The sequence below is a fragment of the Pezoporus occidentalis genome, unplaced genomic scaffold, assembly GCF_034315485.1.
Source record: "Pezoporus occidentalis ecotype Australia unplaced genomic scaffold, CSIRO_AGI_Poc_V1 ctg104, whole genome shotgun sequence".
Lineage (NCBI taxonomy): Eukaryota > Metazoa > Chordata > Aves > Psittaciformes > Psittacidae > Pezoporus > Pezoporus occidentalis.
This window is the reverse complement of record NW_026912822.1, coordinates 2,425,283-2,450,503: the sequence shown is the minus strand read 5'-3', so window position 1 is coordinate 2,450,503 and position 25,221 is coordinate 2,425,283. Positions and strand designations below refer to the sequence as shown.

Below are 25,221 nucleotides of genomic sequence, written 5' to 3'. Positions count from 1 at the left end.
ACTCCTTGAGCGAGGCCAAGAAGAGGTGGCACCTCCTTTAAAAGCACAAGGAAAAGCAAAGGGAATTGATCATCACGGCAATTTAAATGGACAACAAAATGATGCAACCATTCTTTCTGAGGACATTAACCAAGGCTAAAATAGTCATGTCTTTTAGGCTCCAAATCTAATATAGCTTCAACATGTATCAGAATGAAAAATAGGCATCTTATAGCCACAACTGTGGGAGGATAAGGGCTACACATTGCCAACAAATGACAATCTTCTGGCACCCTTTCAAGAGAATCTAGTGCCTCACAGAAGGTGGAACTGAGCAGACAAGACAGGTCCTGTTTGCTTCAGAAACAGGAGTGACTGGCTGCCTCTTGAGAAAGCAGCATCCAGTTCCAGAGAAGGATGTGAACAGTCACCTCACAGAAAGGAGACTGACGAATTTTGGAGCTCCAGGAGGTCATCTGGAGGAGAAATGAGAATAGACAGCTTTTTACATAAGACCTCCAGATAGCAAGGGCTATCCAAATCACACCATGTGTTCAGTAAGGGAGTTTCGTACAAAGTCTTCAATTATTTGTGCTTCTTTTCAAGAGTCTATTGCTTCTCTTTAACACAAGCTTTAAACTTAGGGCCTAAAGGGATCAGAAGTCTACTAAGCAATTTCATTTTCTTTCTCTGTTAAGTTACATGAAGTTTCTTTACAGCTGTGAGGGCAAGAGGCAGAAGACTCTCACCTGCTCACTGCCACACATTTTGAGACTGTGTTTCAGCACTTATGAATCTAAGCTCCAGTCTAGAACCAAACAGAAGTTGCTACATTACCTACAACCCATCCAGTCTATCCTGTAATTCTCCATTCATGTCTAAACAGACCTAGCTAGCCCACCTACAAAGCCCCACTACTCACAACGTTTGTACAAATACTAATCCTCAAATTCATGTGGGAATAATTCACAATTCATATGTTTGTAATAATTCAGCATTTGTAAGTCTTCACTTTAAACGGAAAAATAAACTGAAGAAACGTGAATCCTCAAGTGTCAAAGCTGAACAGCAGTGATAAACCTATACTTTAATACTACCTTGGGTATTAGCTGCTCTGTGCTAGAAAATGTTGCTCCTTTAATATTTTATCCAAGCTGTTTCTCAAATCTATTAGTGGGAATCTGCTGCTTTCTGGAAGTTTTTATCATTCCCTCATTATTTTCTGCTCATCACTGGCAGCTATGACCCAAACAAAGGCAGAGCTGCACCATCAAGGAAACCAAATGACATTTGCAACCTTCCAGTGCTAAGTGGTGTCTTGAGGATGGAGCTATAAGACTGTCTGCATTACTGCAGCCACAGATGCAGCTGATCCAACAGAACACCACCTTTCCAAGGCACTTCAACCCCATTCTCATTACTCCCATATGTTCACCCAGTGCCATCAGAACACCATCTTTTGCAGCACCCATTACGGCATGTATAGAGAGTTTTTTGGTTTTAAGGTAAATGCAACCATTTCTCTGAAGCTACTTTAACAAATGCGCACAGAGACTACAAGACTCATCTTGTTCTTGTCTCAACCCCCAAGTTATCTTTCTTGGTATGAAGTTTCTTAAATTCAGCGTGCTCTGAATGTCTTGATGCTTCCCTCAGGAGCATGCTAATTCAGACAAGAAATGATCACAAATTGAACTCTTGGCTGAAGTTTATCAGCAGCTTTGCTTGAGAACTTGTTTGCATTTTTGTTCTATCATATTTATGCTGCTATCACCTCTGTAAGGATGAGACATGTCAATACCATGCAAAAAGCTTGACCTGTAGTATCTGCAGTTGCCAAAGTATTGAGAAGGTCAAGCTGTTGAACTGTAGCTTGCTTAACTAATCAAACTTGCAATTCAAGGCTAGATTAATTACAACCAATACTGCTGCGGCAAGAAGGTACTGTGATCAAGGCAATCCAAACAAAACTTTCAATACCATGATGTTAACAGAGCTGCTATCCCAATTCATTTATGAGACCCAACCCCCATTCACATCAGCTGGGAGAACACCTCTGATCAAATCATGCCATTCGCAGCCAGTTTACATATCCAGTAAGGAGACGTGTGTCTGGGATGGGAATGAAAATGTCTGCTTCACTAGAACACCAGATCGTCTTCATTCCCCAGACACAAGAAAATGCTTGGTCTTGGGAAACAGTGCAGTGCTCTTTATCAGCATTGTGACATTTCATTTATCAACATTCCCATAAGCCCCTGGAAAAATTAGTCTCGTATCAGTTTGCTCTGTCACAATAACAAACTCCATGTAACTCAGGCTGTTTCAGCAGTTTCTCCTTAGCCTGGAAGAATGCTGGACTCTGCGCAAGTTTCGTTCTGTCCCACTGTCCTCTCTAGGACCTGAGCAGAAATACTGTCTTAAAAGAAAAACCTAGGTGGCACTCAAATAGTACACTGAAACACTTGGGTTAGAAATGCACAACCATTCCTAAGTGCTGAATCACAGAATGATTTTACAGTGTTTAATGGCCAACATGGAGTGACAGTAACATTTGTGACCCAGCTCAACCACTGACATGTTACAACAAGTTCAGGAAATTTAGGGTAGTCATTTTCACAGATTGTTTGAAAATTCAGCTTCTATGAGAAAAAAATGCTTTCCATGCTTTCTGTCTTGCAAGTCCAACAGCCAGATCTGTGGCTAGTGGAGATACTTCTTTGGCCAAAACACTATCTTCAAACCCCAATTAACGTATAATATTTGTTTAAACAGCAATAGGAACTTAAAGGTAAGACATTAATAACGACCAGATAAAGCTCTCTTCGAGAGATCCCATCTCTACAATAAAGTAAGCACCAACATGCCCTGCAAATCCTGCTGGCAGCCAAGGCCATGATCTTTTATCTTCCATATACTCTCACTTAGTTTTCTAGACTCTATCTGAGCAGCATCACTTCTCAGATCAGCAGATCTGGTGTGACAGTTCAGTTCTTTCTGAGAATCAATCCAGTGCATTAATGGTCAGATTTATGTTGTTATTTCTAACAGGTTTGCCTTCAAGCCTTCTGCAGCTACCTCCTACTTCATGGGTTTCAGGCAACTGGATACAGCCAAATAAAACACTTCTAAAAACTTAATATTATCTGTTGAAAACACATGCTCCTCAAAACAAAAGGATGTCTCTCATCGCTTTCTAAATTACCACAGATGATTTAACATGAGTCATCATTTGATTCCAATAACTGGATCTATTTCCCAGTTGGGATTTCTGCTCTGGACTAGCCAATTCAACAGTCTTGCACAGTCTGGCTAAAGAGCAAGGATTGCAGAGTGGTCACAGCAGGAGCAAAAGCTTCTTGTGTAACTCAGAATCACAGAATCATTTAGGTTGGAAAAGACCTTTAAGATCATCCAGTCCAATCATTAACCTAGCACTGCCAAGTCCTCCATGAAACCATGTCACTAAGCACCAGAGCAGTCTCTTAAACACCTCCAGGGATGGTGACTCCACCACTTCCCTGGTTGCAGTCAGGACTGTTGATACGTGAGACTCACTGATGCACATTTGTTAAATACAAAGGTCTTAAAATCACTGTGCTAAGCAATGGAATTACTTATTAAAAAGAAAAAAACTCAACTTTTGTTATTTGAGTTCGGTTGGTCACCTACACCAGAGCTTATCCGAAAATGTGTTCATGGCCAGTCTCTGCCCTGCCTTCCCTTTTTAGATGGTGAAACTGGCACCTGCTTAGGACAGAAACTCGCTTTTTTGAATCTTAAGGAAATTGCTCCAGGAGATCTTGTCATTTCCATGAGTCACTGTGCAAGGGGAGAGCACATCAGCTCCTTAAGGAGGGCAAAGGAGCTTTAAACTTGCTTAAGCATTAGGGTAGCTTTCCCAGCAGTTTCCACACTGGCTAGTGGAAAACCAGGGACATGTTCCCAATACATACATTTATTTCTCCCCTAAGGATTTTTCCTGAAAGTCATTATAAAGCTTCCCAACTCTTTCTAAAATCCTGGTTTTCATGCAGTAGATGAGCCCAATCTTAACATCACTAAGAAACAGTAGGAAATAACGTCACAAAGAACAGGGGTGAAGTGGTATTATGATACGGGGAGCAGAACCATCTTAGCTACTTGAAGACGGCCTTTGAGTGGGCAGAAAAGGCAATTCATGGGTACTGTAATAAGGAAAGAACTGTGATGTAGCTACTAAATTCATAACAGTAGATGCAAAAATCAGCACAGAGGACAGTGACCTGGAAGCACAAGCTCTTTTCTTGATGGCTTTAAGGTGTTTGTGCTTCGGACACAAAGCTTTTTGGCTCTCTTCCTGCCACCCTTGGTTCTTGTTCCTAAATGAAAGGGTCCACATGTTGAAGGAGAGGGATCTGTTTCACAGTTTGGCAGATGGGCACTGCATGCACAAAAGAGGCTGAAAAATTACACTGATGCTAACTCAGCCAAAAGGTGGTTTGGACTTTCAACAGAAAATGCACATAGATCTGTTCTTGCTTAAAGGATGCGAACTGGCAGCTAATCGCGTCAAGAAAGCTCCAGAATTAATTACTAGCATATTTATATGCCATACTTCTCACATTCTCTGTCTCGGCAGGCAAAACTGTTCTAAGGGGATATCAGTTTTACATTTTTCACTTGTGTTGAAAAAAAACAAACCCAAACCACACATCAATGGCTTTAAAATTTGATACTGGTCTGCCTTCAAATAAAAAGCTAGTTATCTGCCATTTTTAGAGTTTCTAAATGACTGAGTTAACGTGATGCCAGATGAACTGTATAGAACATAAAATCAGGACACTAACACCTCTGTATTTATCTCATACCTAGAACCAAAATGGGCAGCAACACTACAAACCTCCCTGCCAAACCTAATATGCATTACCGCTCGCTATGGCACTTAGGTACGGTGGAGCAGGATCACCTCCAAACCATAATCTCATCTCCATGGTCTGCTGACCGTGATACTTCACACAAAGCCAGCAGCCAGGATGCAGACACTGAACTGCAAATGTAAACCTTCTTGATGCAATCCAGTAGTAACAACCCTTGGTACCCTGCATAAGATTTTAATTGAAGGCACCAGGCATCTGAAAATCCCATAACCCATTTCTCCAAAGTCCCTTTCCTCTCTGTTTGAAACAGAGAGATGGTTATGGAACGACTTAATAACCTTAGTCCTGCTCAGAGACTTTTACGTTTGGGGGAGTGACACCTGCATCACAGCAAACATTTATCCAAGCGCTCCTTCCTAAAGAAGGGATCTTTCAACGCTCACAGGCTACCTTGAGTGGTGAAATTGAAGAGTGCAGGTTTCTCTCGCCCATTTGGTAACTTGACATTTGGGTCCCGTAGTTCATCGAAGAAAGAGTGCGCACAGGCCTCCAGGGGAGTCAGGCGGGCAGTGGGGGTGTACTCCAACAGACGGCTACATAGCGCGATTGCTTCTGGTGGAGTGCGGGGCCGGAAGACCTAAAACAAGACAAAAACAGAAAACAAGCCAGGAGAAACAGGTTGTCTGGGTATGTTTCTTTTCTGTGCTGACCAGAAGCAAGTCAGAGCAATTAAACCTCTCATTGCCCAACAAGCTGGAACAAACAAGTTGTGGATTGTGCTAATCAAAGTCCTCCAGTAAGCATGGGAAAATCCAGTTCCTGGGGTTGAGAAAGGGTTAATTGCAATGTCTTGCACTAGAGTGAAGGTGCAATGCCAGCAAGAGACGTCATGAGAGCGCACTCAAAAAAAAACAACTGGAAGAATGAAGGGGAAACTCATCCAAAAATCATGATAAACACACAGAGGTGCTTCCAGCCATGCACATGGGGTGGAGTGGAGGTGGGGAGGAGGGTTCAAATGAGCAGGATTCACTGAATGTAAAAACTGAATAAGGCCCTTGCTATGGTTTCGGGTTGGGGTGCTTTTTTTTGTGGCCAGAGAATGAAGCCTTACTAACACGGACTTTTGCAGGCAGGCAGGTCAGATTGTTGCTATGGAGGCTGCTGTTCAATTTTGGAGAACAACAAGGAAAGCACGGGTGGGGTGCAGGAAACGTCTTAGCTCTAATTTGCAAGTTACTTCTTCCGTGACCTTATTCTGGCAAGTCATTCCCGTAAGTTTATTGGGATAATTCCTGCACATTTGGTATTTGTAAGGACAGCTGAAAACTGTGTCAAGAGAACCAACTATTTAACAGATTTTTTACCTTGAGTGATTACAAATAGGAGCTCTTCACTGCAGCTTTGTTTCAGTCCTCTAAACAGTCCTACCCACCACTAATCACACCCCCATCTTCCTTTCTCATTATGTCAAAAGCAAAATATGAGTTAAAATGACGTGGATGGTCCCCTCAAGTACTTCTGCCTTGCTATGCTGCAAGTGATATACAGGCTGGGGAAAAGGGAGTGGGGTGGCTGCAAGTGTTAAATTTTGATGCCAGCTTTTTTAGTAAAAATGGAGCTAACCCAAAATGCTTTTGCCCCACTGTGGGTGAACCCAAGCCACATGGCACTAAAGAGCAAAACAAGAGATAAGTACAGTTCAGTGCATGACATGCTCATTAATCACAGATGAGGAACTTGCACAGGCACTTCTTAAGTACATTTTAAACCAAAGACACATATGCTCTCTTGAATGAGAATCAAACACAAATGCTAAGCTCTCCAGAGACTGAGATTTTATCCCCTTGGTGCCCAGCTGGCTCGGGAGCACCCAGGACCGCTGCAGTGCGTGCTGTACTAACTGGTGTGGCAGGGAATCCAGACTCGGGGAGCCAAAGAGCCAGGTACCCAAAAAGCACAATTGATTTCTACTGGGGTGTTGAAAAACAAACCAAAAAAGTTTTCACACGAGGCCTACACTGACAAAAAGAAAGGCATCAGCTTAACACTGCTGGCAAAGAACCTCAGCTGACCACTGTGCCGTGAGTCCATGGAGGGGCAGGAGAAGCTGCTTTTGCATGCTGCTGGCAGAGCTTGGGCTGCTGACCACAGTGCACAGTGGACGCCAGCGTCACTCCCAAGCCACAGCCTGACCACGATAAAATCTCTAGCAAAAAAAAAAAACCCAAAACAGCTCTTTTCGTTTTTTGCCCCTCACTAAGTAGCACAAATGAGTTTGTCTTGAGGTAAATCCACACAAGAGAAGCTGCTCCGTATTTAACATGAGAGTAAAACTACCAAGATTTCCCTCATGAACCTTCACACTGATGTTTTAACAGGCTTGATTTACCACAGCTTGAGGCTGAAGTACTTGACTCTTGGCTGTGTTTTTCCCTCAGGACAGCTCACATATCAGCTATTGCACAGATTTTAAAAGGGAAAAAAGAAAAAGGAATAGTTTTCCTTAAAGCAAGGATGAAAAGTACCTTGAGCTCACTAGACACCAGTCACCAATCTGCCATCTGTAGGCATGCTCCTTTGTCCACCCAAACTCATTTTCAGTGAAACCCTAGCGCCCATTTCCTAAGCCCTGTTGAGAATTGTTCAGCCTGCCTTTGGCTCTAAAATGAGTTACTTGGGGTTGGCAGCTCCTGAAGTCTACCCTGACTGCTTTAAACCAGGGATGGGGGGGGGGGGGGGGGAATAAATGGAAAAGGAAGGCCTCACATGGCCTCCCCTACAACAAGCGGTGACTAACATGAAGTGAGTTACGGTCGGTACTCATCTCATCTCTGTCACCTTGCATGGTACAACATTTGCCTGGCTGCTGCCTCAAAGATGTGGTTTGAACTCAAATATTCCACTGTTTCAAGGCTAGGCCTAGTAATTTGAGAAAATGTTTAAGTACATACCCGTACTCCTGAGGTGAAATGTCCTGTTCCTGACGAGTCCTAAAGATGATAATGCAGTGAAATAATCCAAACAGGGGGAGTCAATCCAAAAGAGAATAGTCCAGCAAGGAAAAATATAGCCAATATTATAAGAAATCCATGGTGTGGGGGACATAGAAAATGTTTATACAATTAGAAACTTTAAACATCAGTCTCCATAGCAGCAAGTCCAACTTCACCACAGTGTATGCCAAAAAATCGATTGTGCAATGGTGAGGCATAGTATAGAAACATTTCTATATTAAATTTATGTTCCAATGCCAGTGCATTTATTAAAAAAATAAAAAAAATTGAAATCAAAACTCTAACTTGAACTAAAAGGGTAATTGAAATTCCCATCATAAAGAATTTTCAGTCCTCGGTCCTGGATATAAACGTCCACAGACAAACGGGGCCAGGTTATTTTGTCCCCAAAGGTGCATCCCACTGGTAAATCTGTCCCAGAGACACAATGCAAATTTTGGGTGGTTTTGGTTTTTTTTCCCAAAAGTACCCAAACCCCAGCAATTTGTAATTTGTGCTGAAGAGAAAGGAAAAATCCGAGAACTTTACTTTGGAATTTGGATGCTTTTAATTTGTGTGAGCTATGAGTGCCTCAGGCCGCCGCGGATTATTCTCCATTTTGGATTGACTTCCCCCGCCACTGGATTTTGTTTGCTGGCGTTATCTCTTTAGGATTCTTCAGGAACTGGACGTACCACCTCAGGAGTGCGGGTATGGACTGAATTGGCTCTCTATTGTGGGTTTATTTCCCCTCATACCCGTCGCACCCGTTACTTAAATTTTTTCCCCTCAATTTGTCCCATCCCACCTCCCTTTCGAATAACACCCTGAGAAATAAAAGCAAAACCCCCTGCGGTCTTTTAGTGCTTCCCACTCAACACAGTTCCACCAGGAAAGCTGTCCAATTCACCCACGGAGAACTACACGAGTGGCTGCCGCCTGCAGCAATGGGTACACCAGCACTTCCATGCCACGGAGCGCCAATGCTGGGGCGATGCCGGGCTGGCGCTCCGTGGTGGGAAGGGGTGGGAGGACAGGCAGACAGTGGGACCTGTAAGCCGGGAAGCCCCTCGGATGTACGGCTCAGCAGGAGTCTTGGGTCTCTGTAGTTCTCAGTGAGGGAATTGAGTTAGTAAATAATCCGCGGATTATTTTTAGTCTGCGGACTAAAATATAGTGCACGGACTAAAATCCGGCCCATGGAGCAAAGTCTCTCTCGGTCTAAAATACATCTGGGTGAAAGCAAAAGAGAAATTAAAAATAATAATAATAAAAAAAAAGAAAAGAAAGAAAAAAGGAGAAAGGAAAAATAAAGGAAAACAAAGCTAAGTGCACAAAGTAAAGTGTTTGGGCGGACTAACATTTAGTAGGCAGACTAAATATGGCCGGGCAAAAGGCACAGCAAGTCCACAAACAAAAGAAAAAAAGAACCAAAACTAAAACACTGACAGGAACTTTGAAAGCATTCCAATACTACCCCACCGGCGCAGCAATTCATTTTTCTAAAATGAAACAAGACCTTGGGTAAGGCTATTTGTCCACAGGAGGGACCGAAGGCTCAAGTTTTCATTTTAAAAAATGAACCTGTTTTGGAGATAAACAAATGCAAAAAAAAAAAGGAAAAAAAAAAAGAAAAAAAAAGAAAGAAAAAACAAAAAAAGGCTTTTACATACAAATTTCTTCAAGGAAAATTTGCACTTGCAATAACTCAAACCCTCTTGTTTCTGCAAAGCAAATGAATTTCAGGCTGAGACCCAGGTCACTGGTTGTTTTGGTTTTTGGTTGGTTGGGGTTTTTTTTGGATGAGTTGCAAAAATCTCCATGATTTGGTCATGTCAGATGGAAACGCTGACTCACCAGAGCCACAGACAGCTTTTGGGACTGGGGTTTTTATTACTGGGTTTTTTTACTTTATTCCCCTTCAGATCCCAATAAATCTGTACCTCACCAAAAGGCTGAGGGACCAGTGCAAGTTCTTTCTTTGCTCAGGCATGCTGGTGACGCACAAATACTGACAGACCATATCAGCTAGACAGCAAGGTCAGACACACTCCTCTCTTCTTTCTATGTTATGCTGGATCAATGCCATTTATTTTATGCTACTTCCCCTTCATTTGTGTGGAACTACCACCTTCAATATTTCAAACACGACTGCCAGGCTTAACTGCCCCTGGTGCACTATGTAGCTCTCAACCCCAAGAGACTTCAATTTAGATGAAGTCTTTGTGCACTAGCAGAGCGGTCCCATTTTATCTTGCTAATTTGAAATAGTTCCTACCAGTGTAGCAGAGTTCACACCCCTTCTGAATTTCATTTTATTTTTTGCATGCATGGAAAGATGAAAGAAAAAGGATAGAAAGCAGAGGATTTTCCTATTTTACTTCACTCACATCAGCATTCAGCTCTCAAATAAAACCACATGGGGCAAGAGCTAAGTATTGTTTTAACAGAATGGTTGCTCTGACTTTCAGTTCATTGACATTCTTCAGACAGACTTCCCATGCACGACACGGAGCTCCGTCGTCTTGGTCTAATTAAGCCCCAAAGCCAAAGCTTCACAATATTACACCAAGGTGCTCTTCTAGCCAGCGTGTATTAAGAGACATGATTTCATGCCATCAACCCCTGTGCGTTCTGCATGCAGATTGTGAATACTGCTCGCATGCTGTGCTCCCTAAGAAAGCAGAGGCTTCTGAAAATGACATCTGTTGCTAACGCATCAAGTTTGTGACACCATGGTTAAAAATTTCCTCACCGGCTTCAGAGACTCATATGCTTTGCCAAGAACCACCCACACCACCAATTCAGGCTGACAGTCTGTGCACATCTCCTTTCCGTTTGTAAGCACATTTTTGATGGCACATGAACATTAGGTAAGAGACAAAGCTCCTCCCTTCAACCAAAAGCTTGTATTGTTTACAAGTGAAGTCGCCAGATACAGGACACGACCCTCATATCAACTTTTTAAATCTGCAATCACACAATACGATTACCACAACTTTATGACATGAATTATGCAAGTTTAATGTAATAAAGCTTATGATAAACATGACACATTCATAAACACAAAAGGAGAGGGAAGAGACACATGAAAGACAGCTCTGAGCTCTACCTGACACAAAGAAAGCCAAAGTTGTGGCTGCAACTCTGCCCTTGGGACTGATCTTGTTCCAAGGGCCTGAGAATTTCAGAATGGGATTTCTGAAATACACCGTTTGGCTATTTTGAAGTGCCTAAAACTCATGAGATACAATGGAAGTTAAAAGAAGTCCACGATAGATAGAGGCACTGGTGTTGGGAATTATTTCCAAAAAGCAGCTAAGAAATAGCAAAATGCCTTTTTAGTTAAGAATGCCTGTCAGATGGCACTTAGATAGGGGAAAGAAAATGAAATAAAGACAGAAGGGTTAAGTGGCTTACAAATGAGCCAACTGAGAACTGGGAACAGGACCAGGAACCTGTCTCCAAAGCTACTTCTTGTTGAGACCACACACTTGTTACTGGGCTTCTTCCACTGAAGACCCAGCGGAGACAGAACGAGCTAGCGTTTATTACCCAGTGCATGTGCTCTGCTTCTATCAAGTTCTAAAGGAAAGCAACAAAGCTAAGCAGAACAAAACAGAACAGTTCCCCTTCTTCTCAGAGAGAATCCTCATAAATAGATCTCTGGAAGCACTCAGCCCTCCACTGAGTGAGCGCCACTATGAACAGCCTAGACAGATGTGTTGCAGTGGGACAGCTAAACAGATGGTACATTGCAGAAGACATGTTAAACTTAGCATCTGATTTCCGTAGTTGCACTGATGCAAATCATGCCTTAATGCTACATTCATGCTCACTCGTTTATTGTTAAGCAGCTCTTTCTTTATTGCATATAAATTGGGCAGGGGCAGGGTAATTTACCACCCAACAAACCTGCCTTCTTTTCTCACGCTTTAGATGAAGATAAGAGATTTACACTGTCAAAAACCATTGCTCCTACAAAAGGAACTGGAAAACATGAGCTTGCCAGAAGAACTTGGGTCCTTTTTCTTTTTAAGTTAGTATCCAGCAGAGCCGTTTTCACTTTTTGTGTGGAAAGTCATTACGCACTAAGTGAAAAACAGAACTGTACTCTTCAGAAAGAGGTCAGGGCATGATTTCACAACAGGCACAAATCACCACCAGCGAGTGCGCACTTCTCCTTGGCCACGCACGTCTGCCCTGGTCCCTTGTCCCAGAGCTTGCAATCTGAGCTGAATGGTCAGCCAGGTGAGAAATGTGATTCAAATCCTGAACATTCATGTTATTTAAGAGGTTTTTGCTACTATGTGAACAATAATGCAGAAGGGAGGCATCAGGAGTATGCAGGTGGGAGACAGAAAACTGACCCTGCTCCAAGATGGATTTAGGCCATCTAACTGCACCCAACGAAACATCACATCTCCCCTGTGTAGTTCTACAAAAGATCGGACCCCAGTCTCCAAAAGAAAAGTTTGCATTTTCAGCTTTAATTCAAATGCAAGTCCATTTACCGGATTTCTGACAAAAGAATTTCTGCTCTCTTTTGTCATCATTTATAATTAGAAGTGACAAAATGAGCTGCCTATTTCTACATTTTACTGTTTGGTATTCCTCGAATCTACAGTATGAGCAGTCACTTTGGAAGCATTACAAGCAAAACAATCTGCTTAAAAAACAGACAAGAACCAGGAGAGCAGGAGTAGGACAGGATGAAGACATAAAACTGATTCTGGAGGGTGGAAAAACATGGTCATAAGATAGAGACCAGACTCCTTATGTCCCAGTCCCAGAGGGTGGGGAAGACAACGGGACTGCCTGCTACAAGCATAGAAAAAGACAACATTCAAAGTAAAGTGATTAGTATGGTGAAATGTATACAAAGAATACACACACATGGAAGATACTCAGACTAAAATATTTACCAAATATTTTAGAATATTTGCAGGAATTATTTAATAATAAAGACAGAAATAGGGATCCTAAAGTCAACATCCAGAGCTACTGTATCACACAACCAACTGTGGTTCTGCACAACTTCAGCTGCAGCCAGGAGTGGCTAATTGCTTTGGCAAAGTGCCAGAAGGGATGAGCTAGAGCCTGAAGTTTCATCTTAGATGCTGTTTCCCTCTGCTACAATAATTTAGCTTGAAGACACAGACAGAAGAGCACCCTGAACAGCATAAATAGCGAGGGAATAAAAAAGAAAGAAAAAGGAAGCAGTTATAAAACTGGGAGAGACCCTGCCGTAATCTGCTGCAACTATTATGATGGCAAAGTGCTGCAGAGAAAAGTCTTTGCGTGTTCATCCACAAGAGTGCACTGCAGAAGGGCAGAGATGCTCAAAACCGATGTAGACATGACAGTTTCTCTCTCTCTTCCACTGTTAAACAAATGACTCCTGTCTTTTTCCATCTCAACACTGACTTGGAAATTATGATTCAGACTCCAGCTCGCTATAGATTTGGGGATGGCGAATGAAGCCATTTGTTTGAGGACACTCAAGCTTATCTCACCAACTATGTATTCTAAAAGTGCTTGCATTCTTAAACTATCTGGCAAGTATCTTCAAAACAGGAGAAACAAAGGCCACTGAACTACAGCACGCTTAAGAGATGCACTGTCCATTTTAAAGAGCTGCCTGCAGTGGAAATTCTTTCCATGTCTCCACAACAGAGACAAGACATAGGTTATGATTTGACTAAAGAAAACAACCTTTGCTGATATAATCTGTTGCGTTGTTCTGCCATCACCAACCATGGACATGCTTGCAGCTCAGTAGATAAGTCAGTTCATTATAATGCCATTAACAACAAACGAAGTATCTTGGGTGGGGAAAACAAAATAAATCCACATGAGTCATCTCCCCCATGCAGAAGGGACCTAAACTACATAATTATATTGCATTTGCTATGATCTTACTCAAATGAGATCCTTCACTAGCTGGATACAAGGAGAAAGGCGGGCCAGCATACATGGACATTTTTTCATGTTTCTGGAAATAATCACAGCGCTGCCTTTGTTTTTCAAAGCCCCAAGGATTTGAGATCTGAAGGTAGCATCTGAGTAATGCTAGGATAAAGGCCAGCTGTACTGGGGCCATGGTAAGCAACGCCTATCTAACACAAGCTTATGAAGCATGCATTTAGACCTTTTGTCAGCCACCCCACTGTCCCTGCCCCCTTCCAAAAGGGCTGAAAAAGGCCTCAGAGAAAGCTAACCTCCAAAGCTTATCTTTGACAGCCCTGCAATGTACAACCTTGCACTTGATCTCAGATTTTCTTCTTGGCTTTCCAGTCACACATTTATAAAATATAGATGAAGCTCAGACAGAGGAGAAACAAGTATAAAGATTAGGAGCAGAGATCAGAATGCACTTCCAAGAAGAAGGAAGGCTCAAGGAACTGAGGCAGCTGAAAGACATGGAAGGAAAGTTCTGACCTAGTAAAAACAGCAGCAGCAAAGCCTCCAGAAAGGATAGTAACTTTTATTCACTGATGTTGTGGTTTAACCCCAGCCAGTAACTCAGAACCATGCAGCCATTCCACTCACCCCTGCTCCAGGCAGGATGGGGAGGAGAATCAAAAGAACATAAACCCCATGGGTTGAGATAAGAACAGTCCAATAACTAAAATACAATATAATACTACTCCCAATAATGATAAGGGAAATAACAAAGGGAGAGAATATAAAACTAGAAAAGGGAAAAAAAACATCAATAAACGCAAGTGATGCACAATACAATTGCTCAGCACTTGCCAACCGATACCCAGCCCAACCTGAGCAGCAATCTTGACCTTTCAGGTAACTCCACCCCCAGTTTCTATACTGGCCATGACACACTGTGGTATGGAATACCTCTCTGGCTAGTTTGGGTCAGGTGTCCTGGCTCTGCTTTCTCCCAGCTTCCCCTCCTTCCTGGCAGAGCATGAGACTCAGGAAGTCCTTGGTCAGAGTGAACATTACCAAGTAGCAACTAAAAACATCGGTGTTATCAGCATTGTTTTCAGACTAGAGGCCAAACACAGCACTGCACCAGCTACTGGGAAGGAGAAAAATGATTGCTACAGCTGAACCCAGGACAAGTGAGCTGATATAGTTGGAAAACATGGACAGGAAAACAACTGTGTGTCTAAAAGCCTACCCATTTTTTTCCTGATTGCATAAGTCAGTCAAAAGATATTCCCAGCCCTTATAAGACAAGCCCTTGCTTCTCTTACAACTTTATGCTACTTACTCGCTGACCAAGGCAGACGAGTAGTAGGATGTACCTCTATGAATAAAAAATATTCTATACTAAGTGAAAACAAAGGAAGGTCAGGATGAAATGAACAGCTACATTACTAAATTAACCACTCTGCTATTCTGAGGGAACCAAAATATCCTAAATTCCTCCTCTGGGGCTGGGGTTGTGGTGTGGGGTGCCAAAAGAGAGAGAAGTCCCATTCTGGAAGAACTATTTAAAAGATTCCTGGAAAGTTCAGATTCTCTTTTCTTTTGTTAGCCAGGGACACAGTGAACTCCCATCATCATCTGCATCATGTGCAGAACTGGTATCAAAACATGCATGTGCTTGGGCAACACAGAATATATTGGAGAGAAGACAGAGAGGCCTCTGTATGTTTTATACTGAGAGATTCCAGCTCTTAAGTTGCAAAAGTATTTCAATCTTAAATTGTCAACAGACTGAAAAACCAGTCCAAGAACAGCTTGCACTGTGAACTTGCGTTATTGCTGCAGCATGGAAAGATACTGAGTGCTAGCTTGACTTCTCTCCTAATCTATGAAGAAGGAGCACAGTTAATTTGAAATCTGTCTTCATACTACTACATGACTTTGAATATCAGTACTGCATTTGGATGATCCCAATCCATTTCTACTGAAAAATCTATGCTACATCTATGAAGGCAGACTTCAAATTTCCACAAAACCCAATTTAGGCCTGAAACTGAATGAACCTGAGAGACACTATTCCTAAGGACAACTCAAGGAGTACTGATTCATCCTTATTCGGTCTCAAACAATTTGCCCAGCTCTTTAAAAATGCCAGAACCTATTTCATTCTGCTACAGCACCAGCCGCCATTCCGCTTCACCTAGCACGTAACAGCCAATGTAGCAGATCAGACCACCAGATGGTAAAGGCTTGTGCTTTTGAGGCTGAAACCAGAAGTTCAAGTCCTTGCTAGCAACTACCTGTAGCACTCTAGTTACATGAACAGTTATAACAAAAGAAACGTGAACTTTCATTTCCTCAGTCATTCCTTTTCTGCTCATTAGACAGCCGGGTCAGCAGTGCTTTTTCTCCCACGCTTTATGGAAGCTACAAGAGGATGGCATATGTCCACTGATGTGCCATCACATGTTATGCCAATACAGTTGGGTAAGGAAGACCAATTCTCTGTAACACTAACACTTAAATCCTTCAGAGCTCATCATGCTCCAAGTGTTGAAAGGAAAGCATCTTTAGAAGTAATACATTGAGAGGATGAGTACCGTTACCAACACCATGCTGGATAATCCATTTTGCTAATTTAGCATTTGTAGAACTAGAAAAGTACAGATCTCATAAATGAAGTATCATGTAATGCAATTGTAATAAGCTGGTTTAAATGCTATTCTACACCCAGCCAATGCCAGAAAAGAGTTGTGTGCAGAATGACTCAACAATCAAAAGCTATGTTGCAAGCACAGCTCCCCCAAAATGATTCTGCCCTAATTGAGAATGCAGATTTCATCCTGTGGCAAGCTCCTCTCAATTCTTTGTAACTGACTTAGTTTCACTTGTGAGCCTTTAGAATGACCAAAAAACCATTTGTATGAAAGAAGAAAGACTCCAGAAGGAAGTCTCACTTTTTTCTTAAAGCTTCTATTTGCCAGATGATCTCCGTTGTGGTCTAAGTGACCATCAAGTGCATAGAGATTCTTAAAAGATGATTCAGGCACAAGATGAGTTGCATAGCTAGCTTAGATGCTTGCTTAACTCCATGTCCTACAGGTCATCTCTGCACTCCACTGCATACAAATTTAACCCATTCCCGACCCAAACACCTTCACTGCAGGAATTCAGATGTGCCCCTAATACTCAGTACTACAAGTCTTCTGGACTTATTCTCATGACTTTAATGCTGATGCAATTCAAAACTGCGGAGAGCACTCCAAGGGATTTCATTTGCCCTAACGTTTTCCCTTGTTAACATATGGTATCAAAAAGCCTTGCTGGATTTACTGACCTCTTATACTATTAGAAATCATTTAAATGACTTAAAGAAACTCTGATATGGAAATGCAAACAAGAGATCAGTGGGTAAAAGGAAAATTGAAGTGGCACATAACTCGTTGGAGGATCTGTCACAGTAACAGTGACTAGCAGTACCTGGCCTGGTATGTACCTATCTGGTACATGCCTGCTATCAATTAGCTCTAATTAGTTTATCCAGAGTTTCTACTATCACAGAGCATTTGGTCCAAAGAGTCTGACCTGGACATGTGCTCAGCTACGAATGCAAACCTTCCACATACATACGCTGCTTTCTTAGCAGAATAAAACCTGAGTCTTTAAGATATGATAAGAATATACTGCAACTGTATCAGACATTTCTCAAGCAGCAAAGAATGTTAACTACCCAGGGTTTAATTGCTTAAGCTTCTATATTTAACTTATTCCACAGCCAAGAGGCCAATTAAACCATTAATTGTTTCAGTGTCCCAAGTCAAATATTACTCATTCCTTGATACATGGAAGACAGCTCAATTGTGTGGCAATGTATTTGTTTCAATACTAGCAGTTTACTCTTTGATCATGGAGGTTATAATATTGTTTGCATATACTGCAATAGTGTCTCCTTGTGAAAGCTAGTTAGCCTTAAGAAAGCAAAACCAACCCCCTCAACAGCACCCCTATAGGAGTACAAATATAATAATATCTATGACAGAAGCAGTTAAGAAAGTGACTGTCAGCCCTTGTCACATTATGGACCAGCATTATGAAAGTGTCACATATTATCACTGGAACATTCTCTCATTTATAGGTGACTTTTGTGAGTATCAATTTATAGCATGACAGGATTTAAATATACTGCAATCTGCTACAGATATATTACTAAAAAAAACCCTTCAACACCTGTAGGCAACCTCAAAAAACCCCAGACCAACAGATATTACAGTGCACTGCTTCAATAGCTTCTTCTCCTTTTCAGCATCAGAAGTTACTGGGTCCCCAGCTTAGTTAGAGTGCCCAGTTCAGACTGAAAGCCAGTCACCAAGCCACTGAACTCCTTCAATTTTTGCTTTGAGCCCACATGTCTTTATTAGCCAGTTCATATAGACTCACCTTAGTCCATGGATGTGCCTTAATCTGAGGGAATTTGAATTCAGTATAGTTCGGATTCATTTCTCTAATTTGCTCCCTTGTAGGCGTTCCCAGAACCTAGACAGGAGAGAGAAAAAAAGGCAGATCATTTAGATATGCTTCATAGTCATATGGTAATGAAGAGCTCACTATAACCTATCATACACTGAGACAACTGAAGTCAATCTGTGTTACCAGTAAGTTAATACAGTGTTTAAAACAAAACAACTGAACTTTTGCAGAACTGTTTAAGTTGGAAGGAACGTCCCTGCCCTGGGAGTTTCTGATCCAACCCCCTGGCTCAAGCAGGGTCAGCTGGAACCGGCTGCCTAAGACCATGTCCCACTAGGCTTTTAGCATCTCCATAGAAGGAGACTTTACAACCTCTCTGGGCAACCTGCTCCAGTCTTTGACCTCCCTCACAGGAAAAAGAGTGGTTTATAGCATTCAAATGAATTTTCACTTTACTTCGTGCCACTGCCCCTTGTCCAGTCAGCAGGCACCACAAGAAGAGCCTAGCTGTTTCTTCTCTGTTCCCTCCACCAGGTATTTTATACACATTGATAAGACCCCCCAAGCCTTCTCTGCCTCAGTGCCAGCTCTTACAACCTCTCCTGACAGATGTTCCAGGCCCTTAATCATCTTTGCAGTCCTCACTCCAGCTTCAGTAGTCTCTTGCTTGCAGTTCAGTTCATACTCCAAGCTAAGTGCCAAAAGTTTAATTATCTTCCCCAGTCTTTTACGAAATTCAAGCACCTTTCTCAAACTTTATGATATTTCAATGGGGAAGAGAGCTCACTCTAATTAGAATGCTGTAAAACAGTACTGCCAAACAAATTCTGGGACTGCAGCTCGCTGCATATGGCTGATGAAGGATCAGACCTGTAGCACAGACTGCATTTTACAAGTCATGAACCTCTGATGAGCTTAAAAGATCAGCCACTTACTACTGAGGGGAGCCAGACAGGTTCTCCCCCCACCCCAAATTGTGTGGTTTTGGTTGTGGCTCCCCTTCCCAGTATTTCCACATGGAAGATAAACTTAATTTAAACCTAAACCGGAAGCATCTAAAATGCATACCAGCCCTGGTCTACTTTTACAACTTTGTATTTCTCATTCCCAGAATCTGTACAATGTTATTTTCACATGCAAATGAGTAGTTGTAGGAGAAGTAACACACAATCACACACCTCTTTGTTGGGGTGGATAGATTTTGAAAGGATTTCGGAAATCCCCTCAGGGAATAAGCCGGACATATGGCATTAGTGCTTTCTGTTCAGTTAACACTAAGCATAAGAGAGCCATTGCCTTCCAGCTATATATAAAAACTGCAAAGCCTGTTCAAGGAATCCTGTTGTTTTCTGCTTGCACCCAGTTACTGGGTATCCTTTTGTTCTGCAGAGAGAAGTGTAGAGGGCTGCAGGCAGAGGAGCCACTCCTCTACGCTGAGCTCAGGTTCATCTTCCTATTGGAACCCTGTAGCCACGCTACTCTCACCCTGTGACAAATCCCTTGCCATAGAGATTAGCATAATGTTACCACCTCATCTCATGAGACTGCACCGTCACCAGCAGGAAACGAATGACCTACAACATGACGTTAGCACTCTACCTTACTGCTTGATAAAGAAGCATTTGATTACATATTCTGGTACCGAACATTTTCATTCTGTCAGAACAGTGGAGATCACACAAATGCACTCTAAAGACTCAGGTAAAGGGGGAAAAGAGCAAGTTAATTGCTGTTTAATTAATCTGTGCAACAGAGGAACTATCATCAGGTATTATGAAAGGAACTTGGCATCTATTATTTACAACACAAGCTGTAAAACACAAACTAAAGCACCTACGCACAAAGCAATCTTTTGATTAAACAGTAGCAGCAGAGAAATAAACCCTGCAGCTTGTTCAGGCACTTGCTTCTCGGATAAGAGATTTAACTGACAAGTATGAAATGAACGATCACGTAACTTCTACCTTCCTATTGCTAACTGGGATTTAAGTCCTACCTACTCTCTCTAAAAGGGTTAACTTCAGAGCTGATGGGAGAGTTTTCTGTGCATGTCTGAAAATGCTGCTTTCCTCAGGTGGTAGAAAAGGGGGTGTTTGAAGGGTTCTGTAGATTTTGCCCAACTTCCAAAGGAAAAAGAGTTGACAGGAAAACATGCCCTTTCCCTGCTGGTTTTCTGTCTGGCACTGGCCACCCTGCTGCCAGCCCTGCCAGGTGGGTGCTACTCTCAAAGCTTTGATGCCAGCTGTAAAAGATGAGGAGATTTCACTCCTGCAAATATTATTTTCATCCTGGTTCAGGACAAAAGCCACTTCCAAAACTTTGGGAGTATTTTCGGTTAGTTAAATTAACTTCCTGAACAATTAGGACTAACTTGTATTGCTCTCCCACCATTTCTAAAGGCTACGTTTTAGGCCTCCCTAGTATAAACAGGACTTCATAAAAGGCATGGTTACCTTCTTTACCCTCTTCCTCCTCCTCCAAAATTCCTTTAATAGCCTTCCTGAGAAGAGGCAAAGAGTAGTTGGGTTCTTCTTTAAATACAGACAAAATTCAGCAAACTGGTTCAGTTGCCACAGCTGCTCAGAACAGAAGCCTACATGGTGCAAGTCTCTTCATTTAAAACATGCCTGTAGCTTTAAAGAGAACTCAGATGAGATAGGCAAGGGCAATGTCTCTTCATACACTATTTCACCAAGGACACAGCTATAACTCCACATGATTGTCCCTGCCCATGGCAGGGGGGTAGGAACTAGGTGATCTTAAGGTCCTTTACAACCCTAACTATTCTATGATTCTATGATGGAAGGGAGCAACCCTTAAGAACAGGCAGCAACAGTGCTGAAGGTTTCATGAATGCTTAGAAAAACAGGTACTGAAGAGAGATCATACTAGCTGAAAGAAATCACCTGACCTTTCAGTTCCATAGCAGCCTCTGACACACAAAGTTAACTACAAAAGAAAAAGCGACTTGTATCAGCCACTCAGTGTATTTACTTTATTCTCTGTGGATTCTAAAGTCAGATTGTGCTTCCAGTCTGTACTGAAGGCAGATTAGAGCAAAAATTAAAAAAAAAACAACAAAAAACAAAACCTCAAAAACCAACCAAAAAGAACCCCAAACAAAACAAAGCCAAAAAAACCCAAGCCCCATCTTCCCAAAAAACTCAACCCAAGACCAAACAGAAAACATAGGGTAAATGAAAACAGGCAGGAAGAAGAATGGAAGTCTGTGACTAATTCAAATCACAATCCAAAAAACAAATGTGGGATGAATCCACCGACAAGCTATAAAATTGTACCAGTACTTGACATATCTGGAAGGGATCTTGTAGTGGACCTTTCTTCAATGAACCAACACTGTCAGCTGCATGGTTTTGAAATTGTACCTCACTTATTCACACAGAGTTTTCAGTATATTAGGAATACATTCAAATAACCTTGATGAGTAACAGCAACCATTTAAGCTATTGCAAAATTGGGCAAAACTCTCTTCTGAAAGAAAAACCCTGTCTGTGACTGTTCTTTCCATTTGAAATGCAAAGGAGAAGCATAAATTTGCACATTTTGGGCAGAATTACTCCATGGAACAGCTGCTCTTGCTATACTCTGAAAATACTATGGAGCTGATGTTCCTTGGAGAGAGGTTTCACTGCATCACAGAACTGCTGAAGTTGGAAGGGACCTCTGGAGGTCTCCCGGTCCAACCTCCCTGTACAAGCAGCAATGGCGAGAGTTGGTTGCCCAAGACCATGTCTAGATGGCTTTTGAGTATATCCAAGGACAGAGATTTCACAGCCTCCATGGGAAACAGCTTCCACTGTTGGACCACCCTCGCATTAAAAATATGTCATCTACTTGTGTTCAGGTTGAATTTCACATGGTTTAACTTGTGCCCTGTCACAGGATACCAAAGCAGAGAGCCTGGCTCCCTCTTCTTTGCTCCTTCCCTTCAGGTATTTCTGTGCAGGCATTTTCCTGCAAATGAAGTCAACAGCTGAACTAGCTTTGCTCTTCCTTCCCATCTGTCAGAACCATCATCCCTTGAGTAAAAATAAAGAAATATCTACTACAATTAACTAGAGAATATGCTTGCTGAGAAGACAAATGCTGCTCTGGTTCTCTTAGGACAAAACCTGAACAGAAAAGGTTTCCCACGTATTTTCTTGAAAGTTTTCCTTTGACATTAATCTGTAAATGGATGAAGCTCCCCAGATAATTTTTTATTCCAGGAACAGGTTAGTGAAGGAAGGGTAATGATACATTTATCAAGCAACTGGAGAAAAGCTACTATTTCCCAATAAAAGCATCCTTAACATACAAGAAGCAGAGACCTATGAACCTTGAATAAACCCTGAATTTGATTACAAATAAAGATCTTCATTTTATGTTCTTCCAAGTAAATTTAAATAGGAGGATATTCAGCTCCAAAAGACACCGTAGTTACACCCCAGTACCACAGACAGCTGCTGTTCACACCTGGTTTCACTGTGCAAAACTGCACCAAGTTATTGATGACCATACCCACACCACTGAGCAACACAGGAGGAAGGGGCAACTGCAGTGGTCTCAATAAGCCCCAGTGGAATAAAGGCCCTTTCTGACAAACCACCAATACTGATAAATCTTAGCCCAAATGTAAAAATCAGTTAAAAGCAGAGGGACACCAAGGGTTCAGAAGCTCCAGCTGGTAAAGACTGAACTGGAGAAGGGGAAGGCAGTTATTTAAATCAGAAACCTCCAGAAAGCCATGGTTACATGGTGGTACAGTGATCTTCCCCGGGAAAACAGAGCAAGTTTATGAGGAATCGTGCTCCAGGAAGTCTGGTGTGCATGGCTTAGCAGATGGCATAATTAATACTTCCACAAACATGTCTGCACCTCTTCAGAAAGTTGGGAGAGGTGTGCCAAATAGTTATTGAGAAAATTCACAGTGTAGACATCTGAAGCAGTAAACACGGGTCAACTTTTGAAGTAATACGTCAAGAGGACTGTGGTAGAAAAGAAACTTGCCCATTTTATATACACTTTCTTTCAAAACACTCTTGTCAAACCAAATGAAAGCCAACTAAATATAGAGATTTCTTCTATTCACAAACACAAGAGCAGCTATACATCAGGAAGAGGAAGAAACCCATTGTCACTGCTGACATGACTATAATGGCTCATCAACGTTTTTACATTGCCTGCCTGCAAGCCCTGGAAGTGAAAAATTACTTGAAGCACAGGAACAGCCAAGTTGTGATGTGGGGGGACATCAGGGAATTAAAATGCCAGGAGTCTTCCCTTAGGGGTGAGGAGAGAGGACCACGTGAAAGCCTGCTGAGGAAGGTCCACAGCGCAGGACCACGTCCAATAAAATGAAAGGCGTTCTCCTACGGCTTATTCTCCCGGAACAGACAGCTCCTCTCTCCCCATTAACTACTGTGACTGAATTTGCTTTATTTCAAAAACTGAGCCCAAAATAGTACCTTGACATTTGAGCATGAGCCATATATTATAATTGCAGTTTATACTTAGCATCTGGCTCAGTAAAACTGTCAGAGACCAAAAAGTTACACATGGATAGGATTCCTGATACTATTGAGTTTGTCTTTTGATATCTTTTCTCCTCCTTTCCCCCCCAACTCAGAAAACTATAGGAAGATGATTTTATTTCCCCTAAATGAACATGAAAAGCCAAGTTTTGGTGCAAAGAATAATCTCTCAGTCCAGGAGGAACCAAAAAAACCCTAATCAGATACCCTGCAACTCCTTTCCTCTGGTTTTCACAAGTCAGTCGATGCATCTCATACTCTAAGATTACAGCATATGGAAAAAACATTTCTGGTGAAGACAACACGAGACAGATTGGCAGTTCCTATCCTCCCTGTGTCCCAGGGCTGCTCAGACAATTCTTGCTGCTTCCTTCTGCTGACAGATGAGTCTTCATTTATTTTCACTTTTGAGGGGAGGAGGGGAAAGATACTAAACGGAACCTTTCAGAAGATAGTAATTATCTTGGAAACAAAACCATTATATGCTTCCGAGATTCCCTTTTTGCAAAGGGAATAAGAAAGTAACCACTGCCTACAGGAATCGTGGTTTAAGATGCTTTAGTCTGGGGAGGGATACCCCAGCCAGTTTTAATTTGATGGTTTCAGGGTGCTGTAGAGCTGGGGGTGGGCAGGAATGTCCCCAAGCTTTCACAGGGGGCATGGCAGGCCTGAAGACACCTCCTGCTGCACTGCAAGCTGCATGCACAAGGTTGGAGATTTATGAAGGAGTCTGCCCCGTGGTCAAAGAGATCCTTCTTTCCAGCTGCACTCAGCTCAACTGAGCATATTTCTGAAGGGGATGTCACTCAAAAGCCAGCAGGGGCATGAATTTTAATGAATATATTGGGTTACCCACTTGAGATATTCCCAGCAGTGGGATAACCTAACATCAGAATAGCTAGCAAGAGCTAAAAATAAGGAGGAAGAGTCACCATTTGAGATCAAACTTTGGAAAAAGCACAGCACATCATTTCTCTCCTGTAATAGCGTAAGTATTCAAGAAGAATGTACTTGGGTTAAATTATTTCTTCAGATGGAACTCCAAGACAGTTATTTCCCCATATCGAGTATCATTTTGTCAGGGTAAGTGGTCAAAGATCAATCTCTCCCAGCCAGACTGAGAACATCTGGAAAGGCTGACTTTAAAGAAATACGAACAAGAGAAAAAGCAGCTAAGAAAGGGACCATCTCTTGATTCACATGAACATGATGCTGTGGTTCTAGAGGGGCACAGTTTTTCAGAGCAGTTTGAAAATATGCCATAGGCCTGGAGAAGCTCCAGGTACAACTGGATGGAGAAGATCGTGCAAGACTGAAATGAAACTACACGAAGATTGCTGAAAGTGATTCAAAATCTGACAAAAGCCAAGAATGCTTCTGATGCTGCAAGGGACTGCGGATGTTGGGCATGCAGCCTGCAGGGAGGACAAGCCGTACCGACTGACACAGACCAAGAATTCTGTCTTCATAAACACAGCTACCAAGGGGATG

At 42.1% G+C, this 25,221-nt stretch overlaps 1 protein-coding gene across 2 annotated transcripts in view; it reads right to left on the bottom strand.

Moving 5' to 3' along the window:
• Positions 1-25,221, bottom strand: part of GSK3B (glycogen synthase kinase 3 beta) — a 149,436-nt gene that overhangs the window by 12,679 nt on the left and 111,536 nt on the right. The window contains exons 8-10 of one of the 2 annotated variants that reach the window (XM_062618906.1): positions 18,167-18,262; positions 7,793-7,831; positions 5,289-5,475 (exon numbers count right to left, since the gene is read on the bottom strand). In XM_062618906.1, the coding sequence (XP_062474890.1) occupies positions 5,289-5,475; positions 7,793-7,831; positions 18,167-18,262 (322 nt within the window). The remainder of the gene's footprint in view (positions 1-5,288; positions 5,476-7,792; positions 7,832-18,166; positions 18,263-25,221) is intronic. The other variant, XM_062618912.1, reaches the window with a different exon arrangement.